We start from the raw sequence: 20,320 nt of genomic DNA, 5'->3' as shown, positions 1-20,320 counted from the left end.
GACACATAGCCAAAACATAGATCATTGTACTTTTCAAAGATTGACATTTGACATCACTTTATAACTTATTTTTTTATCAACTCTCCATTCGATAACATTGTGTCAACAGTTATTTAATAATGGTGTTTAGGATGATATAGGCTAAGTAATAAAATGCATTTTTTCTCTTTTTCTACGTAAAATTAAGTATGCAAAATGTAAGAATGTTCTAAGGTAATAGTTAAGTCGAGGTCAAGATTTTCACAATAAATTAAGCAACGAATATTTATTTTAAAATGACCAAAAATGTTCATCTCACAATATAATATCTATATATAAAAATACCGAGAAATTTAATTGTCTTGATTGGTTATGTATTTAATTGTATTAATTTCTTCATTCTTCGCATAAATATGGCTTTTGTACGTAACATATATTTTGTCCATTATCTCAAGAACAATTAAAAGACTATTACAAAACAGTCACAGAACAATGACTGAATTTACAAAAAATATCCCAGTTCATAAGTAGGCTATGCATTTTTAATTCCTACTTAATCCTGTGCTATGTTACCACATGGGAACTACTAATTGTATATAAGAATGATTTGGTACTGTCTAATCTTTCCAATGCCACCTCCATGCATGCCGCAATTTCCAGTGACAAAAGCCGCCCGGTACAGTGGCCACTGGCAGGTGCCGATGGCACAAGAGTTAAAGATGCCATAAGGATACATGTGATCAATAATTCCTTGTATGGTTTATACTGTCTATTGTCGAACAGTACAGGGTGGGGGCGCATGACTCAGTGAGCAGAGCGCATCACCATGAATCAGTCCATTCCTCCCCTCCTCTTCTGCGCTCAGTGTAAAGCATGCTGCTGTGCACCTTTCACCGCAGAAATCCAGCGCTTTTATGTTGGGGAATAAGAAGCAAATGCGTGGACGATGAAAAAGAAAAATAAACGACTTCGAGGAAGGACGTGGAGCCAGCTTCTGTAAATATGTAATTGCGCGAAGCGAAGGGAAGAGGACGGCGGTGTGAATTCGTAGCTTGCATAGCAGCATGACATAATTGTAGCAAACATCACTGCAAACATGGGCTCTCAGGTTGTGCAAACGTTACGCCAAGGGGTCTGGGCTTCCCTGACCGGTGGATGGTACCATGATCCAGACCAGAATAAATTCAACAATTCGTGTCACCTCTATTTATGGATGTTTTTGCTTATGCTTCCGTTATCGCTTCATTTGGTGAGTGATACAATGTCGCAGGCCGGCGATGATGTTGTAGTCTGCGAATACGAAGCTTTAAATAGTCCAGAACCCTTGGGAAATTATTCTCTAAAGAAATTAATTCGCTGTATATAAAGATTGTATTTTATGTGTCAGTTATAGTATTTAGGTTTCTGAGATGGCACTGTCGCATTGTTCTCCTGCGTCGCCTACAGTGATGGAGCACATGAAAGCCAGTGTTATTGTTGTTCAGAAACTAATGTGTGTATAATTCTAAAGAGAATTTATAGATGAATTACAAAACAACAATGAAGTATTATCAATAATTATCAGTCATGACAGTGGACTGTAATATTATATTATTATCACAGATTATAAATCTCTCTGCCTGTCTGTCTGTGATGTGTGTTTTTCCACTTTTCCTCAGGCTCTTCCACCCACCACTGCTACCCTCAGCATCTACTGCACCTCAGTGATAGTTTTCTTCATTGTCATTAAGATGGTAAATTATCGCCTTCATCTGATGTTCGATCGGGGTGACATTGTTGCCCAGAATAGTGTGCCTGACATCAGCAAAGGTGTAGACAAGAAAAGCAACGCGTCTGATTCCTGTCTTCCATCTTTGAGGTACTTGGACCATTTACCGACTTCAGTATTAGTACAACAGAACAAGCGTCTCTTGTCCTCACAGCTCACACATTTATCAACTGCCAAAAGTATTTTGCTAAATATTTGTGAACTTTTCTAATCTACAGAAAGAGCAGCACAGTTCCTGATAGCGTTGCCACATCAGTATTGACCAAAAACAAACACAGTCCAGTAATACAGGTCACAGTGAAACAGACAGAAAAAGACCCTGGACTTATTGGCGTAAGTAACACTTAAAGTCTCATTTTTACACGGTTAATATTGTTGATTCATGTAAATTTGATGGTAATATATTTAGCAAGAAGAAAATGTATATTATACTGTAGGCCTACAGTATGTGTTGCTGTCCAGGTTTGAATGCTAAAATCCTCTTCTGTTAACCATGCTTTCTAAAACTGTGAAGGAGTGTCCTAAATCTGAGGAAGCACAGAGGAGCACAGAGGGTATGTAACAGCTTTAATTATAGATCTGGTCGGGTTTTAGTGCAATGCAATCCTTTCAAATCTGCGAGCAGACTGTCCAGATATATCACTGTAAGGGTCTGTCACAAAGCCTAGCATATGGACTGAGGAATAGTGTGACTGCTGTCTTGCCTGCAGTTACATGTCACACTGATGTAAGTGTGTGTAGGATATCAGTGTGACATCCTGCCAGACCTCTGAGAAAGAATCTGACAGCTTCGCCACAAAGCCCAAACACAGTTTTGCAGCTACATTGATAGTCTATTCTAAAATTCATACATTATCCAGAATATTTGGAAAATGTCGGTGCTGTCAACTGTCAAATTAAACATGTAATTGCATGATATGCAGATTAATGAAAAAGGATTGATATTTTATAGAGGAGTAAGTCATTAAATTGACATTACATAGGGATTGTGGAAGTTTTTTTACTATTAAGCCTCTCATTTGCCCATACAGTCCACATAAATCTGTTTTGTGTAATCAAGTTTATCCATCTGTCCGAAGTAGACTTAGGGACTGTTCACACATGTCACATTTTTTTGTTCCATCTGGGCTGTATTTTTATTGTCAGTTTATGTACACAAGTCACACTCTTTTGTCAGATCTTTGTCTGATGAGTGTGTTTGCCATCACGTCTGGCTGTTTTAAGATCTCACATAATGTATGCCACATCTTAAGATGGGCTCTGTTGTCTTTTTGTTCTGTGAAGTTGTTTTTGAATTTGAAAATGCACTCTGTGTGAACGTCAAAAACATGTGTTTTTTTTTATTTTTATTTTGATTCAATTTATTGTCATTACACACATACAAGTACAGTGCAACGAAATGTATTTGGTGTTGTTTCAAGCTTAAAATTGAAAAAGGTTTAACATTGTTAAGCAGATCCTGCTTCTGTTAAAACAAGATTGAACACGTTCTGTACATTCATGCATTGGCAGATGCTTTTATCCTAAGTGACTTATAGTGCATTTAAGGTATACTCAAATACATGTCATCAATACTGAATGTGTGTTCCCCAGGAATCAAACCCATAACCTTTAATTTGCTAATGCAACACTCTATCACAGTTACAAGATGCTCAAGTCAAGTCTTTCATGCAAGTCAAGTCTTTCTACATTATGTCCATTTTACTAATAATGTCTTCTGTTTTGCTCTTGGAGGCCAGGGTGATGAAAGATCTAGGCCAGAGGCTGAAAAGATACTCACTCCTGAGGATCTGTTCAGTCCCAACACTGACCAGTCTGCCCCACTTCTACAAGGAGAGCAGATTCCATCAGCCCACAGAGACAACACTGATGATAATCAACACCCCACAGTTAACGAGGAAGACAATATAGAAGAGAAAGACAAACCCCCCACTGACCCCAACAACAATAATACCTCTCCAGAAATCACAAGAGAAGTTGATGATGGAGAAACGCCCGAGGAGAATTATTGCTCAGACGAAATTGCTGTGGTACTGGTCGACAACTCTAGTCCTTCCGCCTACCTGGACGAAAGTGATACGGTGAAGATCACTATCACGATGAGCTGTGACCCACAGACAGCAGCGGAGCTGGAGGAGTCTGTCAAACTCAGCATCCTAGAGTCGGCTCAGGGAGAATCTGACTGTCCCGTCAAAATTCCTGTCATCACCTTTGATTCGCCTCACGAAGCAGAGGTAGCCTCTTCTGAGGATGAAAAAGAAGAAGTACCAGTTTCAGGGGACAAATCTGTTCAGGAGCAGTCGGAACGGCAAGACAGCGTCCTCGCCAAAGAGCCAATAAGTTCAGATTCTGCTCAGGAGTGCAAAGAAATAGAAAGCAATGAGAAAGAGATGACCATCCTTAGCCCTCAGCTGACTAACAACAGCTCCTCGGGCATTGACGTGAACTCCCATCTTGATGAAAATGAACCGCCTGAGCTCAAGCCGGATGCTGATGGATTCTTGCAGATTCCGTCGGCGTATATGAGGTGTACGCAAAATGGAAGAACGCACGGTAGGGGGCTCAGCATTGACAGTGGACGGGACGCCGTTCTCATTGGCCACAAATCTAAAGACAAACTCTGCACAATGACCTCCTCCAAATCAGACCTGGAAGCCAAGGAGGGCCAGATGCCCAATGAGTCCAACTTTGTCGAGTTTGTTACTTTGCTGGAGTCTATCAACAGCACCAGATTCGGTGGAGGAAATCAGGTTGAGGAGGAGAAAGAAGAAAAAAATGAAAGTAGGTTTACATGTCAGTGATGTTTTTAAAGATAGAATAGGTTAGTGTTTTTGATGTCAAACAGGTTGTTTTTTCTGAAAAGTATGAACATTTCATCTACACTGTCAGAAAAAAAGATACAAAAATAAGTACTAATAAGGTGTACTTTTTGAAGGTGTACCACCCCAGTGACAGTTTGGGTATGTTTTTGACCATTTTTTCTGATAGTGTATGTTCACCCTTAAAAATGAAGTTGTTTCATGATGCCAGAAGAACTTGTTTTTTCTCTAAATGGTTCCATAAAAAACCTTTAACCCCCAGAGAAGCTTTCCGTTCCTTGTGGCAAAAATGGTTCTTCAGATTAATAAAATGTTAAATAAATTGATGGTTCTTTAAAGATTGGGTAACACACGCAGTTTCTGCCAATCTCATATTAATCTTGAGTACCTATACAGTAGTATTGCATACGTCGTATCTTCGAAGAGTATTTAGTTTGATCACATTTATAAGAGATATTCAGCTGTACGATTATTTCCAGAAAAAGACGAGCTGCTGGAGGCAGGCAGGGAGACGGAACTAGAGCACACAATAGATCATCGCAATAATCCCTTCTTGTTTTTTACATTATGCATGTACACGCCGATTGCATACAAAACACAGACACATGACTTAGTTTGACTTACTGCATGCAGTTCATGTCCGGCATCTTTTAGCACTGGGGCCGCTCCATCTATCAGTTTCAAACGATCTCCAAATCCAGCGTTATGTCCACCTTTTATTACATCCATCACTGAAATGCTGTGAGTGGGTGGGTGGGCTATTTCTTTGACCTTGCCGTGGGCGTGCTTTTCTGGGAGAATTGCCCAGTAAAAGGAATAGGATCCCTGTTATGAAACAGGGATCCAGACTTAAGCCCAATTTTTACCTGTGCGTCGGGCGTAGCCTACGCAGAGCCGTGTACCCTACGACGTAACCTGACGCGCACCTCTCCAAAAACGTAACAACACGTCAACTCAACACGGACCCTAAGATTTAACATCTCAAGCTGCAACAAAAGTAAACTTGCCGCTACCACTGCTAATGCTTCTCAAATGAGACAATTCTACATCGGCTCTTGGTTACACAAGCAACAAGCGTGTAGGCACGGACCCTTATTGGTCATTGCCTGTCGAAGCGAAAAAAACGAAACATAAGTGTAAATGAAAACCGACACGTATCCTAAGGCATACAGGCTACGGCGTAGGTCCGACACACAAGTAAAAATTGGGCATTACAGTATAAAAAGCTTTCCGAAACAAGTTGGAATGCTGGGGGAGTGTATCAAGCACAGAAATACTATGTCATACATCCAACTAGTTAACCATGTTAAGCATGAGAGAGAATATAGCCAGCACGTTAACATTGGAAAGAAGTCAGAATGCATGAAATAGCATGTTACACCATCTTTAAAGAACTTTTGACCGAAGGGTTATTTGGACCAAATTTGGTTCTTCTATAGCATCGCTGGGAAGAACCCTTTAGACACCTTTATTTTTAAGACAGTGATGTGACATTTGTGGCATAGAAATTACATAGTTGAACTTATGTTTTAACATGTTTCAGAGCAAAGCACAGTGACAGAGAAGACCTCAGAGGTCACAGAGTCTACAGGACAACCAGAACGTCCAAATCCTCCAAACAGTCTGGCTACAGATATAGTTAAAACCTTTCCAGAAACTCTCATTCCTATCGTCTCACCAGAAAGGTATTCTGGCATTTGCTTTTTATAGAGGATGGAAGCTGAGATGGTATAGAATTAAGCCTGAAGTCTTATGTTGTTTATTTGCTGTAGTGCATTTTAATATGGGTCTCACAAAATAATAATATATGTAATATAAGAACACTTGATAACAAAATAAGTTCTGTGTGGAGGGTACGAATGCTGTATTAATGTATAAAAATTTAATAAACATGATTACATGTTATGCCACTTATTTTATTTTAGTGTAGCAAAAAAACCGAGCATATAGTATGTATGCACTGTTTGTGCACTGTATATGTTTCAGGGTTCATTTTCTTTGACATGCTCTTAAAGTCCACAGACAGATAAGGAGAGGGATCCAGACTATGATTCTCTGCCCTCACAAACATCTCAGTCAGAGAGTTCGATGCTACAGGTCATCTGTAGACCAGAGGCTACATCTAAAGAAGAGGTATACACGTTCCACACTGTTCACAGTAAGTCATGTTTTACAGGTTTTTACATTGTAGAGACAATAAACATTTGTGTTCCTTTATTTTTCATGTCATATACAGTATCTCTGATGTTTATTTACAGGAGAGAGACCACGGAAACTGTACAATGAAAGAGCTCTAAACTTACCGCTTGGTGCGGAGCTCATCACTGGCAACATATGGTACGATATGTTACGATTTCTGTATAATACTAGGTTTCTTATAAGTCTGTTTAAGATGTTGGATGTTTTTTCTATTAGTGATCTCCTCTCCACGTCCTCTAACTCCGAGTGTCAGGATGGGTCAGTAGGAGGGCCTGCCGATTGCCCGTTCCAGCGACGCATCCTTCCGACTCGCCGTCTCCGGCCCAGGAGAACCCATCCGGAAATCTTTCAGGTATACAATCTTTTCACCACACATTAACTATTAGCCAATTATGTATGTTTTTTTCATTTCACACTTGTGAAAGTTTAGTTTGTGAGCCTGGGCAGTTATACAAATACAGAATATTAGACCACCTGTCACAATAAAGTGAAAACACTAATATTTTAGGAATCTGTAATACACAGGAGGAGGATTCTTTGGATGACTCCTCTGAGACATCAACCCAAGAGAAACCCTCGAGAAAGCTCTACTACAAGATAAAGGTTTTTCCGGGGAAATGGGTGAACATATTGTATGATCGGTTAACCTTGCTGGCATTGTTAGACAGGTAAGGGTGCTTGTGAAAATATTAGCGCCTTTTTATGTATATCACACTATTTTCCACAACAACTAAAATGATTGTACATTTTTGAAGGAACAAAGATATTACTGAGAACATGGTGGCTATATTCTTGGCTTTCCTGGTGGCTTTTCTTGGGTTTGTGCTGCTAAATGAGGGCTGCTTCAAAGACATCTGGGTCTTTCAGTTCTGCCTGGTCATTGCCAGCTGTCAGTATTCCTTGCTGAAGGTATTGCTTCGCTCATTGTGGACATTTAGTTTTCAGCTGAAAATTAACCTGCCGTGTGCTAAAACCTCCTATTTTTTATAGAGTGTTCAACCAGATGCAGCATCACCTACTCACGTGAGTTAGATTTTTAAAGAAATTCACCATACTGCATAAAAAAGGATTTGGAAAGCTGATGCCAATGCATGTCCTTCACACCAATGTTCACAGGGACATAATCAAATTGTCGTCTACAGTCGCGCTGCATATTTCTGTATGTTCTGTGGCCTTATTTGGATTTTGGAGATGGTGTTGAGAACGCCAGACCTCCCCGTGTCCACTGTCTATGGCATCACCATAGTAACTTCAGACGTCCTCCAGTATTTACAAGACATTTTAGTCGGTTAGTGTTTTTTTCTGAGTTGAAACGTACATGAAAAGATATGAAAATGGTTATTTAATGTTCTTTTGATTTTTTTAGGGTTTACATACTGCTTCCCTGTTATGTTTCTTCTTGGCCTCTTTCCACAAATCAACACCTTTTTTATATACTTTTTGGAACAAATTGACATGCACTTATTTGGAGGTACAGGTCTGTATCCATGGCATTTTGTATCACTAAAATGGACCATCAAAGTTAAAAATGAATTTAAACTGTTGCTGCCTCTTTTTACTCAGCTGCAACTGGACTCCTGTCAGCCGTGTACTGCATTGCGCGGAGTATTATAGCAGTATCTTTACTCTACGGTTTCTGTCTTGGTTCTTTGAAGGTAAGATTTGTTAAGAGTTCAAGATTTTTACCAAAAATTTGCCTATAATGTATTATAATATAAAATACTAAGAATGTTAGGTCGCCATGTAACAATAATATAAGATTACAAATCCTTGTGTTTGATTCACAAGGAGCAATGACCTATTGCCTTTAAATGAAAGTAAAACTAGATTTTCTTTTGATTTCTTGGTGCTTTTGTCATTAATGAACTTGAAAATGGAACGTCATCTCAATAATATTCTCTTTAAAGGAGCCTTGGAATGAACAGCATATTCCAGCACTTTTCTCTGGCTTCTGTGCGCTGCTCGTGGTCCTGTCTTATCATCTAAGTCGACAAAGCAGCGATCCATCCGTTTTATTGTAAGACCGTTTATGCACTATTCACAGTTCATTTGTTAGGAACACTTTAAATTTCTGCTATAGGGGTTTAGTAAGAGAGCATTTCTTAAAAGAGAACATTATAGAACCGAATGCATTGGGAGTCAAATGTTTACGCCAATTCACTGTTGGTAAGTAAATATATGTATGCTCTCAGCTCTTTGATGAAATCGAAGCTGATGCCATCTCTTGTGCATGATGATGAGGAGGGGGACGATATGTCTACTGAGAACACAGACCCTCTGCCAGAGAAACTCAAAAACTCTGTGGTAGGATTTAGTGGATTTTTTATCTAGTCTTGTGTTTGCTTCTAAGGATCAAATGTGTTGATCAGAATATATATTTGTGTTTTGCAGAAAGAAATTTTGCTGTCGGATCTCGTTGTTTGTATCCTTGTTTCAGTTTTGACTTTTGCAGTTACTGCCAGCACCGTATTCCTGTCTCTAAGGGTGGGGTTCTGCTACTTAAAGTGTATCTTTATTATTAATCATCTGTCTCGAAACTGTTGCCTAAACTAATGCTTTTCTCATTCACAGCCGTTTGTCTCCATAGTGCTGTATGCTTTAGCGGCCACTGTGGGCTTTGTCACCCACTATATCATCCCTCAGTTAAGAAAACACCATCCCTGGATGTGGATCTCTCACCCTGTGCTGAAGAGTAAAGAGTACTCACAGTTTGAACCTAGAGGTGAGACGGTTCACGTGTCTGCTAAAGTCTTCGTTTGTAGATTCTTACTGAAGTAATGATTCTCATAAAGAATGAAATGCCTATATCAACCTCTGCAAATTCATGCATGCTTTTCAGAGGATGCTCATCTGATGTGGTTTGAGCGGCTCTATGTGGGGCTGTTGAGCTTTGAAAAGTATGTTGTGTACCCCGCTATCGTCCTCAGTGCACTTACCAATGATGGCTTCACCCTCAGCCATCAAAAGAAACTAGGAATACAGTAAGTGTCTTTCCCCTTAATCCCACACAACGTTCTTAGTATTTGAAAAACATTCGAGTGATACTTCATCCAAAAATGAAAATTCTGTCATCAGTTACTCATCCTTTTGTCATTTCAGACCTGTATGACTTTCTTTCACAGAACACAAAAGAAGATATTTTGAAGAAAGCACTTGCCCCTATTCACTTCCAATTATATTGACACAAAATGCAAGTAAACGGGGGCCAGTTAACAACATTCTTCAAAATATATTATTTTGTGTTATGCGGAAGAAAATCATACAGGTTTGCAATGACGGGAGGGTGAGTAAATTATGACAGAATTTTCATTTTTGTGGGAACTATTATTTTTAACTTCTTTAAGAGAAGAATCCCATAATTTACATTAACCATACTCATACCTAAGCCTAACAAAATTCATTTGAATGGTATACATTTATAAATGTAAGAATTGTTTTTTTTATTAAATGTATTTTAAAGCCACCCCAAAGAGTGTCTTTTAACAAAAAGCAGGACAAACTTTTTCAAATTATGATAAAAGCCTTTCTTCAGAAGAAATAGCTTCAATGCATTTTTCTTTAAGTCAAGAGCAATTTTAAATGGGTTAGTATTTTATTCTGAAGTTGCTAAAGACATTTTTCCCCCTTAAAGGTTGTGTTTAGACACTGGCATCATTTCAACAATTCATCATTCCACAAAACAAGAGACTCACCTTACCATTCCCTCCGACTCACATTGCATATACATTTACTATTATGATTCTTATTAAAGAAACTTACAAGAAACACAATTGGTGACTAGTGAGGCAAAATTATGAGACGGTTCACCTCACAAGTATGCAAGAACATTTAATTCAATCAAGTTCAGGCCATGATTCAATAAGTGACAATGACATTCCTGTAAGTCTCTCAGTTCCCAAATACAAATAATATTTCCGATGCTTTTCCATAAAGTGAACAAAAAATCCCAAACTATGTACAATGTGATGATGATATAAGCAGAAGTGATCTGTAGACCTTGACCCATCAGCACCATTCTGAGTCTTCTGTCCTGTGATTGGCTGTAACCTGCACCACTCTGATTTGTATGTGCTGTAACCTGCCTCTGCATCTGAGTGTCTCAGGCGTCTGTGTCTCGCTCCAGCTGTGATGTCTTGTTGATGACAGTTGCTGGGATGAAGCTTCTCCGTGCCTCCTTCTGCAATCCCAGCTATCAGTTCCTCACGCTCATCTTCACCATCATCTTCTTTGAGTTCGACTGCAGCAGTGCCTCTGAAACCTTCCTGCTCAACTTCTTCATCATGTCTATCATCTTCAGCAAGGTCGGTTCTAAGGGCTTAACGTGGCTGAAACATTATCAGAGGAAAACTTTCAAACGGATATTAGTCTCAAACTATTTTTATTAGCTATTAATATCAACAGAATCCACAACATCAGTGCAGATTGAATAGCTTGTCATTCAGTCTTATACATTCCTCACCCCTTACAATGTTTGTTATTTCAAAAATGACCTAACCTGACTATGCCCTCAGCTCTGTTTAAAACTTTTACCATGTTAGAATCTGTTCCAAAGAATCGTATACATTTTCGGCTAAATCAACAAAGTTACCAGACTCTGTAAAGCCTTAAGGTTTTGTGTATCATCATATTTCAAGTAATAGAACCTTAAAATGCTACAGTAGAAGAAACAAGGACATTAAAGTGTTACAATAATCTACAAAATGACACATTTTGGAAGTGGACATCTATTTTGTGAGACTTTAGTCTAAAATAGAAGACAGTACATTTAGTAACCGGTCCTAAAATAACCTCTTTGATTGTCTTGCAGAGACTAACAATGGCTCTTTGTTTTTTTCTACAGCTTTGGGATCTTCTCCACAAGTTGCACTTCATTTTGGTGTACATCGCCCCCTGGCAGATAGCCTGGGGTAGTGCATTTCACGCATTTGCACAACCCTTCGCTGTACCTCGTATCCTTGAAATCCAAGGGGTGGTATTCCCTTTCGAAAATATATGGGAATATACTGGAACATATAATGACATATTGTTAAAAATAACATTTGCATAGAACCAAGTGCTTATATTTTTGAATATATGAAAAGCAGCAATTCCTTTGTGTTATTTAATATATTGTAATGTTATAATATAATAACACTTTATTATTCTACGTATTTTCAAATATATATTACATGATTTAATGTAAGGACTGTTAATATATAGGAAAATATATTTTCTTTGCCTAAGGGTTGGTGGTGCCAAGATAGTTTCTCAATTATATCCTGTTACATTAAAGGATTGTTGTAATATGGGTTTATGAAATAAAGGATTGCTGTAATACGGTTAAATGAGGACAGGTAATGTTGCTTATCTTGACGGATGTACTCAGACTCTGCCATGCTCCTGGTACAGACCCTCATCACTACTCTCTTCTACACACCCCTCAGTCCTTTCCTCGGAAGTGCCATATTCATTACCTCCTATCCACGACCTGTTAAGTTCTGGGAGAGGAACTACAAGTAAGATCCCTTCATAGTGATGTAATGCATTTCCAGCCTGCAGCACACTTGCACACAAATGCAGTCTTTTGACAGCAAAGGAACAATATGTGCATATTTCATTGTTTTTAAAACGTAGATGTGATTTTCTTTCCTGCTCCTGGATTAAATGTCATTTGTGTCTGAAGTTCTGCGGGCTGTACAAGCAGAGACAGAGACACGATTTTGAATTATTGATGGAGGTCTCAACCACAGTTGTGATGACACAGAATGTTTTTGTTTATATTCAACTTGAATGGCGACAGGCAGAAGCATCAGATTAAGTTAGGTGTACTACATGACTGTGGACGTTTCTCTTCATGAACATTTTCTTTGATTTGACATTTTCAGCACCAAACGCATTGACAATTCCAACAGTCGTCTGGTGTCCCAGGTTGACAAAGAGACTGGTAAATGCTTTTTATCTATTCATGTTTTACCACACATCAAAGAAAAGGTTGATTGTAGTGTGAAAAAGGTTTGAAATGTATTTTTCATATAAATTGTAAATATAAAATAGCTCATGCTGTTAAAAAGATCAAATAGATCATTTTGTCTATTTTAAATTCAGTCACGTTCTAAATCAATATGACCGAAAGAAAAGTGTTTCTTTTATGGAGTTTTGAACAAAGCAAGTTCATCTATACATTTATATATTCTGACTACACAGGCTGCGATGACAACAACCTCAACTCGATCTTCTATGAGTACTTGACGCGCTCCCTGCAGCATTCTTTATGCGGGGATCTGACGTTGGGCCGCTGGGGAAACTACTGTTCTGGAGATTGCTTCATCCTGGCTTCTGACTACCTTAATGCACTTGTTCACCTCATTGAGGTCGGAAACGGCCTGGTCACCTTTCAGCTGCGAGGCCTTGAGTTCAGGGGTAAATCGTCTTGCTATTGCAGTGTTTCCGAGGTGTCAGAGAGCTCTGTGTGACCCCTTTACGAACCACTTTTCCTCAGGCACGTACTGTCAGCAGCGCGAGGTGGAGGCCATCACAGAGGGGGTGGAGGAGGATGATTCCTGTTGCTGCTGTGAGCCGGGTCATCTACCTCACATGCTGTCCTGCAATGCTGCTTTCAATCTACGCTGGCTGGCCTGGGAGGTGACAACAACCAAGTATCTGCTGGAGGGCTACAGCATCAGTGAGAACAATGCTGCCACCATGTTGCAGGTCTATGACTTGCGCAAGCTGCTCATAACTTACTACATTAAGGTATCAGAAATGTTATGGTTTTATGGTTTAAGAGCGAGAAAGGATAGTTCAGACAAAAGTAAAAATCTGTCATCATTTATTCAGTCTGTATACTCTGCAGAACACAAAAGGAGATATTTTCGAAAAAATGTCAATGGCGTTGTAATGGCAGTCAATGGGGACCAACGATGTTTGGTTACCAACATTCTTCTAAATGTCTTATTTTGTGTTTTGCAGAAAAAAGAATAGTCATCATAGTGGTTTGAAATGATGAAAGAATTTACAATTTTGAACGAATGTTCATTTTCTTTAAATGGAGATAATGCTGAATTGTGTATTTGATATACTATGTTATATACATGTGTTTTTGAAATAATACACAAATTTGTTATTATCGTTAATCTCATTTTTTTTCCTGTCTCCAGAGTATCATCTACTATCTGGTGATCAGCCCTAAGATGCAGATATGGGTTAAAGATGAGTCAATGCAGGAAGCCCTGCAGTCTTACAGTAAATGGCATAACATTGAGAAAGACCCAGCTGTGTTCAGCATGAAGATTGATGAGGATTATGTCCACTGTCTGCAGGGCATCACAAGAGCCAGCTATTGTAATGTCTACCTGGAGTGGATCCAGTACTGTGCCAACAAACTAGAGGAGGTAAAGAGACCACACACAAAGGGCATTCACAGATTTAAAGTGAACACCGAGTCTTAACATCAGAAGCTGATCTGAGCTCAAAACCCTTTTTATGTCTTTTCTATTTTATGTAAATTTTAGCCAGTTGAATCGCTCTCAATGTTCTTTTTTAAGTGAAGTTGGGTTTGAATGTGGCATGTGAAAGTCTCTTTGAGAAACTGTGACTGTGGCACAGAACTATGGTATTACAGCAGGTGGCATAAATTGGGATTTGTTAACACAGCTGAATTCTTTGCACACCCACAGTGTTTTGGTTTGTTAAACTGAAATGTTAAAGGTAAAGTTAAACCAAAACATGGATGCTTTTTTATCCTTTACATGTACTCGCTCTCACGTCATTCCAAACCTGTATGGCTTTCTTTCTACTGCAGAAGATATTTTAAAGAAAGTTGGTATTGGCATCCATTGTAGACGCGAAACCACTGTGAAATTTCTCAAAATATCTTCTTTTGTGTTTTATAGATGAAAGAGTCGTCGTATACAGGCTTTGAAAAACACGAGGCTAAATACATAATGACAGATTTGTGTGAACCATCCCTTTAAATCTAAAGATGTTTTTTTGTGCCCAGTCTGTAGACAGTGATGAAGATTCTCCCTTGGTTACTCTGTGTTTCGCTCTGTCTGTACTCGGTCGAAGGTCCCTCAGCACAGCAGCACATAACAGATCCAACAGGTATACTTAATATCCACACAGTTTTAGTTTACTAAAACATACGAACCAATCAGAATCAAGAATTTAAAAATGCCATGGTATAAATATCAAAAACCTGTGCATCATGTAGCAGTCAAGTAAGAATAAGATCCTTCATTTTTACCACTGAATTTTTTCTCTGCAGTTTGGATTCATTCCTCTATGGCTTCAACTCGCTGTTCAAAGGTGACTTCCGCATCGCTGCGAAAGATGAATGGGTGTTTGCAGATATGGACCTGCTGCAGACGGTGGTGGCCCCAGCTGTCAGAATGAGTCTGAAACTTCACCAGGTAAGATAAAGGACCATATTTAAAAAGTGTGTCGTATATAGTTACCACACAGATCATTTACCTTTCACATTATACAGGACCACTTCACAAGCCTGGAGGAGACTGAAGAGCCTTCCGTGCTTTTCGAAACCATCAGTAACTACAGGAGCAGTCTGGTGATCTGTCACGAGAGTGACCCCGCCTGGCGGAAAGCGGTACTGTCCAGTCGAGACACGCTACTCACACTCCGGCACATGGTGGATGAAGTGCAAGAAGAGTACAAGATCATCATGCTCTACAAACGCCATCTCAGCTTCAAAGTTATAAAGGCAAGATAGCAAAAAGTTCGCCCAAAAAGGACAATTCTGCCATCATTTACTCAACTCTTGTCATCTCAATCTGAATGACTTTCTTACTTCTGCAGAACACAAAAGAAGATATTTTGAAGAATGCGGTAACCCAACAACAGTGGTACCCATTCACTTCTATTGTATGGACACAAAACCAATGCAAGTTGTCCGGTTACCAAAATTTTTCAAAATATCTCCTTTTGTGATCTGCAGAAGAAAGAATGTCATACAGGTTTGAAATGACATGAAATGATGTAAGACTTTTCACTTTTGGATGAACTATCCCCAGCTTTTGTGTTGGATGATATAATGATAAAATAATATATGCATTACTTTTTATTATTCATCATTTGCTGTCGTATGTTAATCATCGTTAATAATGAGTTTTTCCATTCAGATAAATAAAGAGTGTGTGCGAGGGCTTTGGGCAGGCCAGCAACAGGAGTTGGTCTTCCTCCGCAACCGTAATCCTGAGCGCGGAAGCATCCAGAACTCAAAGCAGGCTCTGAGAAACATGATCAACTCCTCCTGTGACCAGCCTCTGGGTTATCCCATGTTTGTGTCCCCGCTCACCACCTCCTACATGGGGACTCACAAGCAAATAAGGAACATATGGGGTGGCCCCCTGAGTTTGGAAAGCATTCGCACCTGGCTGCACTCCAAGTGGTTTCGGTATGAGGCATAAACAGGCTTTTGACATTAAATGTCCATTTACATAATGTAAAGAATGCTGTGCTTCTGTCAGGGTGACAAAGGACAACCTCACCAGCTGTAACAGCGGCACGAACATGGAAGATGTGGATTGTGCCGGATCTTCCTTCAGTCAGAATCAAAACTCTGCAACCTCTCAGAGCTTAAGCCTGCATCACGGCCGACCTCGCAGCGCTCAGTCCAGACATCACGGAGGTCAGAAAAAACTATTCAAAGAGTTTAATGTATAAATTATTGTTACCCTGTATTATGTTTATGCTTATTGTCCTTTCTCCTTGCAGCCCTCCGGGAGTATCGCAGTCGCTCAGTGCAACCTCATAACCAACGTCCCCCCGTCACCAGTCGATCAGGCCCCATCCTGGACAGCCAGCACGGCTCGGGCTCCGGAGGTCCTGGCTTGGCTCAGCGGCTCTCCAACAGCCAGCTATCTTTCAACACCTCCTCCATCGCCTCTGTGTTCTCCCAGGTGCCTCGACTGTCCACCACAGGCCCTCTGGCTTCAGTTGCAGGTCACCATCGCTCCGGCCAGGTTTCTTCCTCAAGCTCCACATTAAGTCTGCTGTTCGGCAAGAGGAGCTTCTCCAGCGGTTTGGTCATCTCTGGCCTCTCGGCAGCTGAGGGTGGAAACACCAGCGACACGCAGTCCTCCAGCTCAGTCAACATCGTCCTAGGACCATCCTATCGCTCAGCGAGTCGTACAACCCAAGTGAGTTTATGCATCTTAGCGTATTTGTAGCATTGCATTCAAGGTACACATTTTTATAATTGTGTGTTTTCCCTGGGAAGTGAACCCACAACTTTTGTGTTGCTAATGCTACAGGAATTTTTCTAAGTTCAATTTCAGACTACATTAGTAGCTTCTTTCTTTTCAGCAGTGGACATCAGAAGCTTATGAGAGCATAGATGCTTCTTCGACCTTTACCACGGTCCCGAAGGTCCAGAGCACCGATAAGAGCCAAGAAGACTCAGTCTTTCACGAAGCACCGGAGCAGAAAACCATATGAGACCACAATCACCAAATGCCTCAGCCCAGCATGTCCTCCTGACAGTAATGTACATTACAGGTTTTTAACTCAAACATCTGCCTTGTGTAGAGTTGTAAGTATCCTATTTAAGGGAAAGAAACTTAAAGATAAATAAATAAGAGGGCCAAAACTGCTTGCATTTGTCTAAACCCATACATTTTAATGTATGGGACGGCAGGCTACAGTAGATTGGAGTCGTTTTGAGTGCATGTACTTTACCATCACAGTGGGGGTTGTTTTCTAGAGTGAAAATAAAGATTGTTAAATAATGTGAGATTAGCTGACTTAAGCAAGGGTCAGATATGACTGCATAGCTGTTTTCCTAAATACTGCTGTATTAAAATGTGTTGTGATTCAGGTTTGTTATTGGTATATATCGATGCATACGATTAAGGATTCCACACTGGTCATAGATGCACCAGAATGTGACAAGCAAAAAATGTCATTTGTATTATGAGATAAGTATTGACTTTATTTGCTCAGATCAGTAAACACCTCCAACAGGAAAAGATGATGTAGTTTAATGGATCTGGAACTACAGGCAGAATCATAATGTTTTACGTTTTTACTGTGGGAGATGCGTGGTTTCCAGTATATTTATTACTGTATGTGATATGGGGGTATGTACGATGTGTTGTAATATCAAATATTTCATGGCAAGTCTAGCCCTTTAATGATGACTGAATATTATAATGCTCCTATAAACAGGGAGATCTTTGAAACATAAAGCCACGCCATAACACAGTTTGAATAAAAAAAGAAAAATAATTTCTCTCGTTCTTCTTTTCATGTTCTGCAACCTTTGGAGACCAATTTTTATTTAATCAGCATTTCTAGATGCATTGAGGCCATTCCAGTTGAATTTCAACATAATCGAACCTCAGGAGTGACAAAGAAATGTGAAAGACTGCCAGCATGACAAGACACGTGAAAACTGTGAATAAAATCTAGGTTATCACCTAAAAATATACTTGAGAACTCTTCTTTGGTATTACAAAATAAAGAGCATATTTTCTGTTATTTTGACCTGTTTCTCCAGTTTGGAGAATAAATGCCAAAAGAAACAATATTTTTATTTGGAAATTCGGTAGAAATTGCACGTCACAGAATGAATCAAACATTTTCCTAACACATAGCTACAAATAGTAAATTCAGAAAAACTAAAAATAATTTTAAAATGGTCTCTCAAATTTTCCGTGGCTGTATGTAGAAATCAACATCTTTAGATTATTTAGGGACGTTAATTACAGAAAACAATGCAAGTTCTCCGTATTGTATTATATACTGTATACTTTAAGCAACTGTCAACCTCACAGTCATGACTGTGTTTGTTGTTTGTTAATGGACAAAAGCTGTTTTAGTCCAAATCAGCATGTTACAATGTCAGGAAATTGATTTAATTTATAAGCCATTGCAGGAAAACTAATGAGAATAAAAAGAAAATGTTTATGCCAGTGTTGTTCCACAAACAATGCTGCTTATTTGTTCTTCAGCTATTTATTACAGTATGTTATCATGTGTTAGACAGACAGAAAAAGCACCATATTGTTAGTCACTTTATTTGATGTCTACAAGTACAGGTTTTCTCTCTTTTAATATTATTCATGCAGGTGTACATGTGGTCGGAAAATAACCATCCTCGCAGGTTAAGTATTAATAAACTTGTACATCAGTACTGCTGCTCTTCAGCCAAACTACTTCACCTTACAGTAACCTAATTGTATTACTATAAGATTATTCCCATCAACTTTGCACAAAGAATGGATTTAAATGTGATCATCTGTAAAGAAATTGTCATTTTTTATCACTTTCTAAAGCTCTGAAGATTCAAAGATACCGTCTGCATATTGCAGTACTTCTTTATATACCATAGAATTGTGTTAAATAAACTATTTTGAGCAGCAAAAGCATGCCAAATATAAAAATTATATGTACTTCTATGAGTTATAATTTACATTAATTTAAATATTTTCCTCGGGAATTAAAAAACAACAGAAATGTGAACACTAGATCATTATTTTGATATTTTCTATTAAAATAGAGGATTTATAAATCAGCATTAATGAGGAGATCAGGACACAGTTCTAAAGAATGCCTTCAGTGAAGACTTGACCTGTGTCTGATGCCAGGATAAAACAAAAGCTGTATCCTATAGGGCAGAAATACAAAATCTACAGATTATGAGCTGACAATGGGAATAGAAAAGTTGAGATTTCATTATGTGACATATAATAAGCACCACAGAATATAGCACGCCATTGTGAACATGATGTTGAAAAACAATAGTGATTTTCTCTTTTGCGGAGGACAAGGAAAGGATGAAAAGCTAAATTTCACTCTTAAAACAGAAATTATAGCTCATCATGGCCTAAACATTCAAGGCACTTTAGGGTGACTGTGATAAACTGTGATGAGGGGCTACTGCCTTAAAATTGTAATAGTTCTTTCTTCATGACATTCTAACAGAACCTCATAATTCCCACTGAATATATATACTTTTGTTTGAATGTCTCTTTATTACAAAATTGAGAACTCAAGCTAACTCTTACAAATGCTTATTCTCTTATAGGTTTTTTATTATTATTAAACAAACAAGTATGTTGTTTGTTGTACTGTTACAACAATACTACATTATGTTACATGTCAAATTTTATTTCTGGTAAACCCAACAATCATACAGATAATTCAATAGGCCTAGTAATCGGAAACCACTGCAAATCACTGGAAACTTGATAAACTAACCCATATGGAAAAATGTGCATGAGGACATTTCTAGTGATTTTAAAGCCAGTACAGAATTAAAACTGTTACCTGACCGCTGTTATGTCTTTAATGCTATGGTGAAAAGGATTTGAATAATTAAAGAAAAACAGTAACGCATAAAAAAATGAATATACATGAAGCCTTTCTCCTTGCTGCAATATTCCTAAATCTTGGGGATCATCGTAACTGTGTCACTAAAATTCATGTTACTCTCTGAGCAAATCAAATAATGTGTTATGAATAATCATATCTGTTTACAATAAAACATTTTGTTTAATGTAATAGTACTACTGAGTGCTGTAAACACATTTGCTTTAATCTGTAAATCACATAGCGC

General features: G+C 38.8%; 1 protein-coding gene across 1 annotated transcript; it reads left to right on the top strand.

Moving 5' to 3' along the window:
* Positions 1 to 838: 838 nt before the first annotated feature.
* pcnx2 (pecanex 2) lies at positions 839 to 17,969 on the top strand. Its single transcript, XM_079472394.1, has 34 exons — positions 839 to 1,228; positions 1,638 to 1,837; positions 1,966 to 2,080; positions 2,262 to 2,301; positions 3,482 to 4,528; positions 6,110 to 6,251; positions 6,582 to 6,724; positions 6,825 to 6,903; positions 6,982 to 7,117; positions 7,291 to 7,433; positions 7,521 to 7,674; positions 7,756 to 7,788; positions 7,882 to 8,053; positions 8,132 to 8,242; positions 8,329 to 8,420; positions 8,673 to 8,782; positions 8,958 to 9,069; positions 9,157 to 9,249; positions 9,337 to 9,487; positions 9,605 to 9,746; positions 10,889 to 11,066; positions 11,606 to 11,714; positions 12,131 to 12,260; positions 12,630 to 12,688; positions 12,949 to 13,164; positions 13,244 to 13,497; positions 13,902 to 14,135; positions 14,744 to 14,847; positions 15,011 to 15,155; positions 15,233 to 15,463; positions 15,882 to 16,156; positions 16,230 to 16,390; positions 16,477 to 16,901; positions 17,068 to 17,969. The coding sequence occupies exons 1-34, from the start codon at positions 1,076 to 1,078 to the stop codon at positions 17,197 to 17,199; spliced, it is 6,021 nt and encodes a 2,006-aa protein (XP_079328520.1). The 5' UTR covers positions 839 to 1,075; the 3' UTR covers positions 17,200 to 17,969.
* Positions 17,970 to 20,320: the final 2,351 nt, after the last annotated feature.

The sequence above is a fragment of the Barbatula barbatula genome (genome assembly GCF_947034865.1).
Source record: "Barbatula barbatula genome assembly, chromosome: 14".
Classification (NCBI taxonomy): domain Eukaryota; kingdom Metazoa; phylum Chordata; class Actinopteri; order Cypriniformes; family Nemacheilidae; genus Barbatula; species Barbatula barbatula.
This window is presented reverse-complemented; position numbering and strand designations above follow the sequence as displayed.